At 37.0% G+C, this 14,348-nt stretch overlaps 1 protein-coding gene across 1 annotated transcript in view; it reads right to left on the bottom strand.

Moving 5' to 3' along the window:
* Positions 1-397: 397 nt before the first annotated feature.
* Positions 398-14,348, bottom strand: part of LOC149814758 (S-adenosyl-L-methionine-dependent methyltransferases superfamily protein) — a 33,224-nt gene continuing 19,273 nt past the window's right edge. Inside the window, exons 2-8 of the mRNA XM_089988284.1 lie at positions 7,071-7,184; positions 6,910-6,978; positions 6,721-6,740; positions 6,580-6,632; positions 6,386-6,416; positions 6,207-6,288; positions 398-745 (exon numbers count right to left, since the gene is read on the bottom strand). Of these exons, the coding sequence (XP_089844410.1) occupies positions 525-745; positions 6,207-6,288; positions 6,386-6,416; positions 6,580-6,632; positions 6,721-6,740; positions 6,910-6,978; positions 7,071-7,184 (590 nt within the window). The 3' untranslated portion in view covers positions 398-524. The remainder of the gene's footprint in view (positions 746-6,206; positions 6,289-6,385; positions 6,417-6,579; positions 6,633-6,720; positions 6,741-6,909; positions 6,979-7,070; positions 7,185-14,348) is intronic.

Genomic DNA, 14,348 nt, shown 5'->3' on the forward strand with positions numbered 1-14,348 from the left:
CATTTATTTATATTCAAGTCATGAAACTTTGGTACATTGTAACTCATTCATCTTTGGTTCAACATTCATAAGCACACAGCCTTTTCAAAAATTGTGTTTGATACATGTGTGTGTGCACGTGCAATTGCAACATTGGCACGCTTTTCGAAGGAAGCCCCAAATTTACAACAGAATAGAAGACTTACATAAAAGGATTCACGAGAGCTACTTCCCCATTCAAGATTAACTGCTATGAATATCCATTACAACATTACTGTCAAGAATAGTTCTTCCAGTAACCACTGATTCAATGTACCATCAGCAGAAGAGAAATCAAACATCGTCTACAATCAGATTGAACTGTCATTTGTGACATCTATCTAACCAGGAAATGCAAGATGAATTGCTCCAGAATTCCATAATTACACATCATTTTTTTCTAGAGTGCTCCAACAAACAGGATTGTTAATAATGATTATGTATTGTAATTTAATGAAACAAGCTTAAAGCCTTGAATATTCAAGCATAACAATAGTTTTAGGATGCTATTCTATTTTAACAGGGCTCAGTGAAGCGTCATTTGCTGTAATAAAACACGACTCAGAAGACAAAGAGCCCCCTTGCCTTTTTTCACACACATAAATGTAGTGAGATTCGGGATCTTCCAGAACAAAACCTGGTGGAAGCAGACCAGCCTCAGTAAGTGGGACAGGTTCCAAGATCGATTTTGGAGAACTGGTAGATGGAATCTCAAATCCTGGTCTAGCTGCAAAAAATGGAATTTACAGTAGCATGTTAACATCAGCTTCCAAAAAATAAAGGAGCCATCAATGGTTCAATGTGGTAATATGCTTAATCATCTCCACAATTCCAAGAAGCATACAAACTACTATGTGAGACATACATATTACTATTTCAGCAGCATCAATTTCAAACACAAACATGAATAGAAAGTACCCCGGGTCCCCGGAATATTTTTTTCAATGTTTTAAAAAAGTATTTAATTAAGAAAACTATATTTTTTAGGGTCGATTTGGGGTCGTTACATCAAGAATCTGAAAATTTGTCTTAAGAACTTGCTTCCGGATCATCTTGATCAAAATGGGTCAAATCAAAGCATTTCATCATGCATCATCATGTCATGTCATATGCATTCTTTTTTCATGTTACTAACAAGTTTTCTTTGCAACTAACATAGCACTTAGAAACTCTTAGAAACCCAATTAACCCAAACCATTAGGAAAAGCCTACCCAATACTCTTAAATAGATGGACATTAGGTCCTTAGATTGACCCACGGATTAATGGAGCAATCTGAAACCCATTTGGCGAGCCCATAAACCATCTTAAACTCAATCATATTCCCAAAGGCACATTTCTAAAAAGGCATCATTTTATTTCGTCCCGTCAAAATTAAAAAAATGTCTTAGTCTTTTCGATGCTTTTTCCCCAAAAAGTTTGTTTGTCTTTGTCTTTTCAAAAAGAAGTCTTTGGCTTGATTAAATCGCCAACGATATTTCGTGCGATTTCAAACGACAAGACACTTGCTTCATCTTCATCTAACCTCGTTCATCAAGACTTCTTGCTCACAACACCGAGTTCAAAGGAAAGCTCTCATGTGAAACAAGGTACTAGCTTAGTCTGCAAACCAACCTCGTTTGGCCAGACCTTTGCCTATTTGTATCAGGCACCATAAAAAGACTCGTGTTGTGTAAAACCCGTAATTTTTAAGGATTATTAATAAATAAAGAACTCATTTTTTTATCTCCAAATTAGAAATGTGTTTCTAGCTTTTGAATTTCATTTATTTATTTATTGCATATTCATTTGTTCATTCAAGTCAATTAGGGTATAATTTGCATTTATAGAACTATTTTGGGTTATAAATTACTATTTATATATATATATATATATACAACAACAACAACAACAACTACGCCTTCATCCCAAAACAATTGGGGTCGGCGATATGAACCAAAAAAGAAAATCATTCTGGGTCTTCCACATGAATCCTTCTCCGCCAATCATTTCTATCCAATGACATGTCCTCGGTGAGGTTCAAAGCATTCATATCCTTTCCTATCATCTCCATCCAAGTCTTCTTAGGCCTACCCCGACCTCTTTTAACTAATATATTTTCTCATTTCTCCATCCTTCTAACTGGAGCATCATTAGGCCTTCGCTGAATATGTCCAAACCACCGTAAACGATTCTCTCATCTTATTTTCAATGGATGCAACGCCTACCTTCTTACGTATCTCCTCGTTTCGAATCTTATCTTTTATTGTATTTCCACACATCCATCTAAGCATATGCATCTCAGCTACACTCATTTTTTGAATATGATGTCTCTTGGCAGCCCAACATTCCGTACCATATAGTAAAGCAGGCCTAATTATCGTCCTATAAAACTTTTCCTTCAACCGCAATGGCATTCTACGATCGCACAACACTCCAGTTGCACTTTTTCATTTCATCCACCCAACCTTTATCCTGTGATTTATATCTCCATCAATCTCTCCATACTTTTGAATGATAGATCTCAAATAATTGAAACAGCCATCTACCGGTATTTCTTGCATACCAAGCTTCACTACACTCACATCACTACTTCGTTGCTTACTAAACCGACATTCCATATATTTTGTCTTACTCTTAACTTAAAACCTCTTGCTTTCAATGTCTGTCTCCATAATTCTAACTTAGCACTAACCCCAGCTCTAGACTCATCAATCAAAACAATATCATCAGCAAGCAACATACACCACGACACATTTTCTTGAATTGATCTCGTAAGCTCATCCATCACTATAGCAAATAGGAAAGGGCTTAATGCAGGTCCTTGATGTAACCCAACCGTTATAGGAAAATTGGTTGTCACCCATCCACAAGTGCGGACATTGGTTACTACTCCTTCGTACATATCTTTAATTATACTAATGTATTTGAGAGAAACACATTTTTTCATCATTGTCCACCAGAGAACATCCCTAGGTACTCTATCGTATGCCTTCTCCAAATCAATAAAAACCATATGCAAATCTTTGTTTTTCTCTTTATATCTCTCAATAAGTTGTCTAAGAAGATATATAACTTCCATAATTGATCTTTCAGGCATAAAACCAAATTGATTCTCCGATATCATGACAACCTTCCTCAACCTATACTCAATCACCCTCTCCCAAAGTTTCATAGTATGACTCATGAGTTTTATACCACGATAGTTTGTGCAATCGTGTATATCACCCTTATTCTTATATAGAGGCACCAAAGTACTCTTCCTCCACTCATTAGGCATCTTATTTATCTGTCAAATCTTGTTAAAAAGATTTGTCAACTATCCTAAACCTTTCTCACCCAAGCATTTCCAAGCCTCGATAAGTATACCATCTGGGCCAACTGCCCTTCTTGATTTCATTTTCTTCAAAGCCTCTGCGATTTCTTTCTTTTGAATCTTGCGCATGAAGTCACGATTCATCTCATGAAAAGGAATGGAGAAGTCTCCAAGATCCTAAGCATGACTTCCATTAAATAGCTTATCAAAATAATCTTTTCATCTCTCCTTAATCTCCTCATCTTTGACTAAAACCCTTTGCGTTTCATCTTTGATACATCTAACCATACCCAGATCCCTTGATTTCCTATCTCTCATCTTTGCAAGCCTATAAATATCATTCTCTCCCTCTTTGGTATCCAACTTGTTATAAACCTCTTTATATACCTTATCCCTCGCGTTTCGAACTACTTTTTTTAGCTTCCTTCTTTGCTATCATATACTTCTCCAAATTCTCATTATCACGACTCTTACTTAGAGTTTTATAACACACTCTTTTAACCTTAATAACTAATTTGACATTCTCGTTCCACCATGATGTATCATTACCTAGCGGTGCACCGCCTTTAGACTCACTCAATACCTCCTTAGCCACATTTCTCATGCCACCCGTTATCTTATTCCACATTGATTCGGAATCCTCCTCGAGACACCAATCAACTTCCTTAACTACCTGCTCTACAAACATTCATTGTTTAGCTCCTTTCAGTGCCCATCACTTAATTCTACGTTTTATCCTATGTCTATCCTTTTTGCGGCATTTTCTAATTCTAAGATGTAAAATTAAGACTCTATATTGTGTAGCTACAGTTTCTCCCGGTATAACCTTACAATCGATGCAACAACCCCTATCTCTCTTTCTAAGTAGAAAAAAATCTATCTGACTCGTATTAACCCCACTTTTAAATGTTATTATGTAAGAATCCATCCTAAACCAAGTGTTTGCTAAAATCATATCATAGGACAAACCAAAATCTAAAATCTATTCTCCACTTTAAAACCCAAAACAGAAAAAATATGATTTGACCCTTTTTTTAAGTGTGTTGACCTTGTATCGTACGATATGGGTCTGTATCGTACGATACATATCGTATCGATATTCCTTATAGTAGCGATACGTACAACATTGGTTTACCATATGTAATCTCAAGAAATATATCTTCATGACCAACTATTGATTATAAAGAACAACCTATGTAGTCAAAAGCAATGTTGTCATTATCGGAATTGGACCTATATCGTTTGCCCAACGATTCAGGTGAATCGGCCGATACCGATTCTCAAGTGAATCATTCTGAATCGACCAAAAAATAATTAAAAAAAATTTGTGTCAATCAAAAGTGACGTGTTAAAGCCATTAAAATAATTTTAAAATTAATTTTAAACTATTTTTTACATTTATTAAAAAATAGCTGATTCACGTGAGTCTTGTATCAATTTTCTAGCGATGTGATATGTATTGGCCGATTCAGGCTGATACACACCGATACTGACAGCATTGGTCAAAAGCACTAGGTAATGCATATGCATGGGCCTCCTAGGCACCCAGGAATGCCTAGTTGACAACTAGGCATCAATTAGAAACCTATATCAAACAATACTTAAATGTTTAAATATTTGAAAAACTTCAAAAACTGATTTTCTTTTGTAAACATTACTAAACTAGAATTATAATAATTTCAAGCATTGTGTGTGATACTTGTGCAGGTTGGAGGAGGCAAAGCTTGGCCTGATATGTTTTTGTAAGTGGATGTGGCTAACTGCATTAGGGAACTCATTGGAACCCACAAACATGAGGAAGAGCAAAAGGTGGCGCCAAATATGGAAGTGATAGTTGTTCTCAGTGTGATGGTTCATTTGGATGGAAAGGAATCAAATGATATCTCCAAAAGCTCTTATATACATAGTTTAATTCCAAGGGATGTAAGATTATGCAGTTTAGCTAAACGACCAAATTGTGACCTCTCATGGACCAGATATAACAGGATAGGACAAGCTATAAATCTTTCTTCCGTGACCACTTGTTGCTTTACATCTTATTTAATAATATTATTTTCTTCAAAAAAATCAAGCATCATAAATAAGAATATATGATTGCTTTTAAAGTGCCCAGCTAGGCACCTGCCTAGCACAGAGGTGCTGCTAGGTGCTAGGCCAGGACACATGTTACCTAGGAGCCTAGGCATGATTTTTACTAGTAAGAGGAAAACACAAATATATCTCAATTTTACTGTTGGAATAAGTGTGTCTTCATAATGTAATCCTTGGTGCAACCTTTGGTTACAATCTAGCCTTGAAGTGATAAAACATTCCTCCCAGTTTTAAACTTAAATTTACAAACCAATTTGCTGATTTTGTCATTGACAGTCGAGAAAGTTGAAAACTAAGCAATTTGGCATACGTTGAATACTACAAAGACAAGATTATTTTAGGCTGTGTTTGAATGCCTCGGCTCTCAAATCCAAGGGAGATCCAAAGATTTGATAACAGACTTGCCCATTATTCCCTTTATACCAGGGATCTCAGATCCTTCATCTGAGATCACTTGTTTGATTAGCCTTGGATCCTGGCATGAGGTTTGCATTGCACCACATCAGTGTGTCCCATGCCATCTGAGATCCGAGGCTTTTCAAACGTCCCCTTATGGATGACTTTCATGAGCAGCCAATCCACAAACTCTCATGAGCAGTTCTATCTTTTCCCCTCCCTTTTATATAATTCTTGTTACGTTTAATATTGTAAAGAATACTTTTGTTATTAATCCCTTAAAGATATTTGACCATGTAAGGGAATGCAAAAGATTGAAAAAAAATTAGGCAAACATCTAATATTTGCATCATCAGTTGTTAAAACTAGTTGTCAGCTTCCAGAATGATAATGTAAAAGTAACTTACGTATAATGTACAATGTGATCTTCCAGTTGTACCTTGACTGGTTCAAAAGAAGCATTCTCGTTGTTGGATCACCATATGTTATCTGTAGGAATTGGCAGACCAATTGCACTTAGATTGAGTTAATCAGAAGAGAAAAAGAAAAAGGCACAGAAGTCGCAGAAAAGATTTTATGGGAGTACCAACATAAAGATGCCTCCAGGTTTAAGAAGTCTACAAGTCCACAATGAAATAAGAACATGTGAGTGCAGAACCAATAGTAGAGTCTTAAGATTTAGGAAGAAAAAAAACACTAAATGAAGAAATGGAAAAGATCCTATCATCTAATCTAGTGTTTACAATTATGATGCAACTCCGGAGATGATGAATCCAAAACCTGCTTACTTCCTCCAGCATACTGGCAGCACTAATAGGAGCATTGTAGCCACACTTGGAACACACATTTAGATTTGAATATCAGAATTTTATGCCCAAAAGTTGAAACTGAGACCATACAAAATCATTCAAAGAACCTTACCATCAAAGAATCGAGAGTTCCTACATTGAAAATCGATAACATGAAGAAATACAAGTTAGATAATGCAATAAAAATGGCAAATTATGAAATCGTAATGATCATCTTTAATTCAAATTTCAAAATATGAAGCTTCATTCAACTTTGATTCAACCACTCCATAGATGAGAAAGAAGATTCAAGAAAAATTACCTTTGTCAATAGCACTATCAAACAACTCATCACCAAAGAAACTCATGTCTGTAGCATCCATTTGCATATCTAACCATTATGTAAAAGATATAACAAATAGAATGAAAAATTCACCAAACATCGGTCTTGCATTTCAATAAGTCAGTCCTTTCTGAGGATACATTCCAGCTGAGGCACATGCGCATACTTCTTTTTCATCATGCAAATTGCAATGGATGAAATGTCGATATTCATTATGCATTCATATCCATCTTTCACCATATCTTCTGACATAACTACCAAAAAAAAAACTGTTTTTCATCATACAAAGCCAGTTGCTAGCCTAAGAAACCAGACCATATGTCTTATCAGACAGAGACGCCACTTTGTTCACTTTTAAAAATGGATTCATTCATAAGCAGTGCATTAAAAAATCAAAATAAAAAATAACACACACAGGAGAATACCCAAATAGCAAATTAAGAACCCCCAACGGCCACATATCCATACTAGAAAAAAAAAACATTCAGATAACCACAACTCAAATTTCTTAAAATTCTCCACATATGAATCAAAACAATTGATGGGTCCTGACTGAGACGTCCTAAAGATCAAAATTAACATAGGGACTTGCATCATTTCCATCACTATTCAAAAATTTCAAATACCAATGAGTATTTCTTCAAACCGTCCATACATGATAAAAAGTATGTTAAGAGGTGTCGAGCACAAGAGCGAGGCAAAAACAAAGGTTTACGTGGTTCGGCTATTCAGCCTACATCCACGAGAAGAGGGAGAAGAATTGTTATTCAGAAGCATACAACAGCCCTCAGGCATACAGGGTATATATATAGGCATTACATGAGACGTTTTTGGGGCACAAAGGAGGGGATAAGGATGAGCCCCATCAGTAACTGTGAGAGGTGCATCCTTGGATGAGAACATGAAGAACAGCAAGAGGCACCTCGAGCAGTGAGGCGTCGGCTGGTAGAGTGCATGCACGAGGGAGCATACCAGCCGACTTGGGGAAATTAACACTCCCCCTCAAGTTGGTGCGCTGATGTCGATCAACCACAACTAGCTAATAATGTTTTGGAACTTGTCCTTTCCTGATGCTTCGGTAAAAATATTTACGAGTTGAATTTCGCTCTTGACATGCAAAGTAGAGATTCCCTTAGCTTGAAGAACTTTCTCCTTGACAAAGTGACAATCAACTTCTACGTGTTTGGTGTGCTCATGAAAGACAGGATTTACACTAATATGAATCGCGGCCCGGTTATTGCATTTCATCTTGATTGGCTCAGGATTGGTCCCCATGTCCTTGACTAAAGCCTTTATCCATATGAGTTCACATGTGATGGATGCCATTTCCCTGTATTTGGCTTCGGCACCGGATCTAGCAACGACAATTTGTTTTTTGCTCTGCCAAGTCACAAGATTTCCCCAAACAAAAGTGCAGTACCCTGATGTCAATCTCCTATCGTCTGGATCTCCAGCCCAATCGGCATCCGTGTAGCCGGTAATTTTGTTGTGGCCATTCTTGCTCATCAAAATTCCTTCCCTGAGGCTCGACTTCAAGTACCTTTGAATCTTGTGTACTGCTTCTAGGTGAGGAAGCTTGGGACAATGCAAAATTGGCTGATTAAGTGTTAAAATATGTAAAACAATCTTGTAATTTCGTATATATATTTTATATATATAAGGTGATACATATACATATATTATATATGTATATGTATCTACCTATTATATATATAAAATATATATATATTGCTAAGGGTAGTTTAGACATTTTACACATATTCATTTTTGTGAATATGGTTCGTATTTTTCCCTTTTTTTCTTTTTTATTTTTTTTTCTTTAATTAATGCATTGTACTTGCATTGGGAGGGGCCCAACCCACTAGACGTTGGACCCCTCCAACGGTCACATTTGTGACCGTTGGAGGGGCTCCAACGACTATGTGGAGCCCCTCCCAAGGCCTCCTAAATGCCCTATAAATATGGGCAGCTCCTCTTGTATTTTCTTAAGGGTTTTGGGATTATAGCCCAACCTTTTAGTTGTTTATGAATCTTATGAGTGCATTTGCACATTTGTGATTCTGTGTGTTGTGCTTGTTGTGCACAAGTGTTCTTGGTGTGTGTATGTTCACACATTTATTCTCAAGGTTATTGCGTTATCGATTAAAGTATCTTGTTGAAGATACTTTCACATGGTATCAGAGCCTCGTTGAAAAAGAAGAATTGTGATTCGCCCTCTCTTGCATTCCTCGAAAAGCGTGCCTTCAAGTTTTTTGAAATCAAAGAGAATCATCTTCTTCGAGCAATATTTTAGGAGCCTCTCTTGTCAAAAAAGACGCGAAAAGTATTTGAGGTACGTATTATTCTTTGTCTTCTTTCCTCTCTAATGGGCGAAAAAGACTCTCATTTCTCTCTTGGGTTTAAGCTTAATGGCTCAAACTATCATGTTTGGGCCGGTAATATGGAAACCCATATTAAAGGAAAGGGGCTTTGGGGTTACATTCATGGATCCATACCGGAACCGGAACCCAAAATCACCGTCATTGAAGGAGGGGATATTAAGATCCTTGAAGGGGATGAAAGACAAAAGGCTCTTGAAGAGTATTCTAAAAAACATGATGATTGGGAAATGAAGAACTTCAAGATCTTATCTTGGATTTTCTCATCCGTTGAGACCAAGATAAACGTCAATATCATCAAATTTAAAAAAGCTTCCGAAGCTTGGGTGTATCTTGAGAAAATGTACACCTCAAGAGATCTATCCCACAAGTACTTTCTCCAAAAGAGGGTTTTGACCCTCCAACAAAATGATATGTCCATTCGGGAGTACTTTGCCGAATTATCCTCTATTTGGGACGAGCTCGCAATTTTTGAACCTAAATGGAGTGGAGAGGCAATCGAATTAAGGCACAAACAACTTGAGGAATACCGGTTCTTCAATTTTCTAAATGGCCTTAGACTTGAATTTGAACAAGTTCGGTCCTCTCTTCTCTCCGCTTTCACATCACCCTCACTTGAAGATGTTATCACCAAGCTAAGTGGTGAAGAAACCCGTATGGGGATTGGCAAAAATAATTCTAGCATTCTTGTTACTTCTACTCAAGAAGATGGTGAAATGGTTAATGCCGTGTCAAGACCGGAAAATAACATGAAGACCTATAGACCTCCTCATTTCAAGAACCAAGGTCAAGGAGAAAATGATCGGTATGACAAAAGAGACTATAGCAAATTGAATTGCTACTATTGTAAAGAACCCAGACATATCAAACCTATGTGTCCTAAATGGAAGAAATTGATTGCAACAGCTATAGCATCCCAAGCGGAAGAACGACCTTCTTCATCAAGTGAGTCTCTTTCCCTATAACAAATCGTAGAGGCACTACAACCTCTTCTCAAGGGAGGCACTTCCGGAGCCGCTATGTCATCATCTTCCCCCGGTAAGACATCTTGGCTTTTAGATTCCGGGGCATCCTTTCACATGACCCCTAGCTCTTGCTCTCTTTCAAATTTTTCTAAAAATTATTTTTCATCCTTTGTCTCAACTGCGGACGAAACATCTCTTGAGATTAAAGGAATAGGTAATTTTGAAAGACAAGACTTCTTTGTTCCAAAAATTCGTTTTATCCCAAACCTTAATTTAAATCTTCTTTCTGTCTCCCAACTCTCGGACCATGGTTGCGATATAAAATTCTCTTCTAATAAATGTTGGATACAGGATCGCCAGTCTGGGAGATTGATTGGGGAAGGCTCTAGAAGAGGAGACCTCTACTATGTAGATTTTCTTCAAGTTCCCAAGAGTCAATTTTGCAACGTCGTCCAAAACAAAAATATTCATGTGTGATATAAGAGATTGGGTCATCCCAATATTGTTAAAATCTCCTATTTGCCTTTTGTTAAACATCTTTGTAAAAGTGATTTTTTATGTAATTAATGCATTCTTGGGAAAATGAAATGTTTGCCTTTTCCTCAAAGATCCATGTTTACGACAAAACCATTTGAAATTGTCCATTCCGATGTATGGGGACCGGCTCTGGTAATGTCAAAAGGAGGATTTTCATATTATGTGATTTTTGTGGATGACTACACTAGGTTTTGTTGGATTTATTTTCTTAAACATAAACATGAAGTGTTCTCAACTTTTAAAAGTTTTCACATGATGATTTCAAATCAATTCAATGGATGCTTAAAAATCTTTAGGTCCGACTCTGGAGGATAATACCTCTCAAATGAATTTAAGAGTTATCTTGAAAATTTTGGTATTCTTCACCAAAAATCTTGTCCGAAAACCCCTCAACAAAATGGGTTAGCCGAACGAAAGCACAGGCACATCATTGAAACAACTAGGACTTTACTCATTTCTCAAAATATTCCAAAGAATCTCTGGGCTGAGGCAACCCTTACTTCTGTCTATCTCATAAACAGACTCCCATCGAAAAATTTAAACAAAATTTATCCCTTTGAAAAATTGTACGATAAGGAACCTGATTATAGCAGGTTAAGGGTCTTTGGGTGTAAATGTTTTGTTCTTACTGATAAGAATGACAAACTTTCTCCTAAAGCCATTCCTTGTGCCTTTCTTGGCTATTCTGAAACCCAAAAGAGGTTTCGTTGTTATGATATCAAAAGTGATAAATTGTATGTTTCCAGAAATGTGAGTTTTTTGGAAAATCTTAGTGGATTCGAACGTTGTGACCCTCATAATGAAAATGTGGATTATTCCTTTTTATTTGATTTACTGAATAAAGACGATGATACTAGTGATGATGAGTCAGATCAAAATAACCCAAACGAATTTGAAACTGAGGAAAACATCTCCTTGCTTCCTTCGTCACATCAACATATTGATGAAGAATTACCTAGAGACCCTATCACCTATACTCATAGAGATCGAAACAACTTTAGGAGTGCTCTTGACAGATATAATGATGTCAGTCCCAGTGCCTCTCAGAATGAAGTGATCCCTCGTAGAACCGAAAGAAGTAGAAGGCCTCCTTCTAGGTTCATTTCCTATGACTCCTTTTCACCAAGATATAGAGTCTGCCTTAGTGCCATCCACTCCTATATAGAACCTAAAAATTTTGAAGAAGCACGTAAGTGCCCTGAATGGATTAATGCAATGGACAATGAACTTGAGGCTCTGAGAAGAGCCAAAACTTGGGAGTTTCAAAATCTTCCTAAAGGCAAGAAAACAATAGGGTGCAAATGGGTTTTTAAAGTAAAAACTAAAAGTGATGGATCCCTTGAAAGGTATAAAGCTCGCTTGGTTGCAAAAGGATATAGTCAAGAATATGGTATTGACTATGAAGAAACTTTTGCTCCTGTAGCTCGTATGGTCACTGTCTGATGCCTTATAACTGTTGTCTCTATCAACAAATGGAACATCTATCAAATGGATGTTGAAAATGCCTTTTTTTAAATGGCGATTTAAGCGAAGAAGTTTATATGGATGCTCCTCCTGGAATGGAGACTCCTAAGGGAAAGGTGTTTCGTCTTCAAAAAGCACTCTATGGTCTAAAACAAGCCCCCAAGGCTTGGTATGATAAATTTAACTCTGTGATGATTGAGAATGGTTTTTCCTCTTGTTTTACTGACACTGCTTTATTTGTTAGAAAATCCAATGCAGGGATTGTAATTTTACTATTGTATGTTGATGACATGCTCATCACCGGGAGTGACTCTAACGGGATTAAGAGTATAAAAGATAAATTTGAAATGTCTGACTTGGGTTTTCTAACTTATTTTTTGGGAATTGAAGTAGCATACTCTCTTAGGGGATATTTCTTATCTCAAACTAAGCTTGCTTCTGAGATCACTGACAGGTCAGGTATTACAGATGAGAAGCTTTGTGAAACTCCTGCGGTAGTAGGGGCAAAGATGAAAATTGATGATGGGGTTCCCCTTTTGGATCCTACACCCTACAGACAGCTTGTATGATCATTGATGTATCTGAGTATTATCAGACCAGATATATCCCATGCAGTCCATACTGCAAGTCAGTTTCAGCATGCGCCTACATCAATTCTCATGAGTGTCATCTTACAAGTCGTAAGATACATAAAGGGTACTCTAAATAAGGGAGTTTTTTGTCCTCTTCTTCCGACTTAAAATTAATTGTTTATACTGACTCTGATTAGGGAGGTGACCCAAATAACCGTCACTCCACCACTGGTTTTAGTGTATTCTTAGGAGACTCACTGATATCGTAGAGATGCAAGAAGCAACAAAAGGTGTCGCTCTCCTCCGCATAAACTGAATATCGTGTCATGGCAACTACTACCATGGAGATTGTTTGGATTCATCAATTGCTAGAAGACATGGGGATTACAATAGAAAATCCCACTTAGCTTTGTTGTGACAACAAGAGTGCAATCTACATTGCGAAGAATCACACCTTTCATGAGCGGACTAAACACATCGAAATGGACTGTCACTATGTTCGTGAAGCATATCTCAGAGGAGTCATTGATCTTCTTTATGTCACGTCCGAATATCAGTTGGCAGACTTCTTTACTAAAGCCTTGTGCGCTCCGCGGTTCAACTTCCTTCTTGGCAAACTATCGGTCATCTTGCCCTAAGTTTGAGGGGGGTGTTAAAATATGTAAAACAATCTTGTAATTTCGTATATATATTTTATATATATAAGGTGATACATATATTATATATGTATATGTATCTACCTATTATATATGTATATGTATCTACCTATTATATATATAAAATATATATATTGCTAAGGGTAGTTTAGGCATTTTACACATATTCATTTTTGTGAATATGGTTTGTATTTTTCCCTTTTTTTCTTTTTTCTTTTTCTTTTTCTTTAATTAATGCATTGTACTTGCATTGGGAGGGGCCCAACCCACTAGTTGTTGGACCCCTCCAACGGTCACATTTGTGACCGTTGGAGGGGCTCCAACGACTATGTGGAGCCCCTCCCAAGGCCTCCTAAATGCCCTATAAATATGGACAGCTCCTCTTGTATTTTCTTAAGGGTTTTGGGATTATAGCCCAACCTTTTAGATGTTTATGAATCTTATGAGTGCATTTGCACATTTGTGATTCTGAGTGTTGTGCTTGTTGTGCACAAGTGTTCCAAGTGTTCTTGGTGTGTGTATGTTCACACATTTATTCTCAAGGTTATTGTGTTATCGATTAAAGTATCTTGTTGAAGATACTTTCACATTAAGTTCACAGCATGTGTAATATCTAGCCTCGTTACAGTGAGATATACGAGGCTTTAGACCCGTCTGCAAGTTTGGCCCCAAACATTTCAGTCGCCTTGAGAAGATCAAGGTTGTACTCTCTGGCAAATGAAGATTCCTTTAGAAGAATAGGCAACTTCGATACCAAGGAAGTACCTTAACTGGCCAAGATCCTTGATTTCAAATTTGGAGTCTAGGAGATCTTTGGTCTTTCTTATCATTTCAGCATTGTTGCCA

This window comes from Nuphar pumila, chromosome 15 (genome assembly GCF_984573655.1).
Source record: "Nuphar pumila chromosome 15, dmNupPumi1.hap1.1, whole genome shotgun sequence".
NCBI lineage: Eukaryota > Viridiplantae > Streptophyta > Magnoliopsida > Nymphaeales > Nymphaeaceae > Nuphar > Nuphar pumila.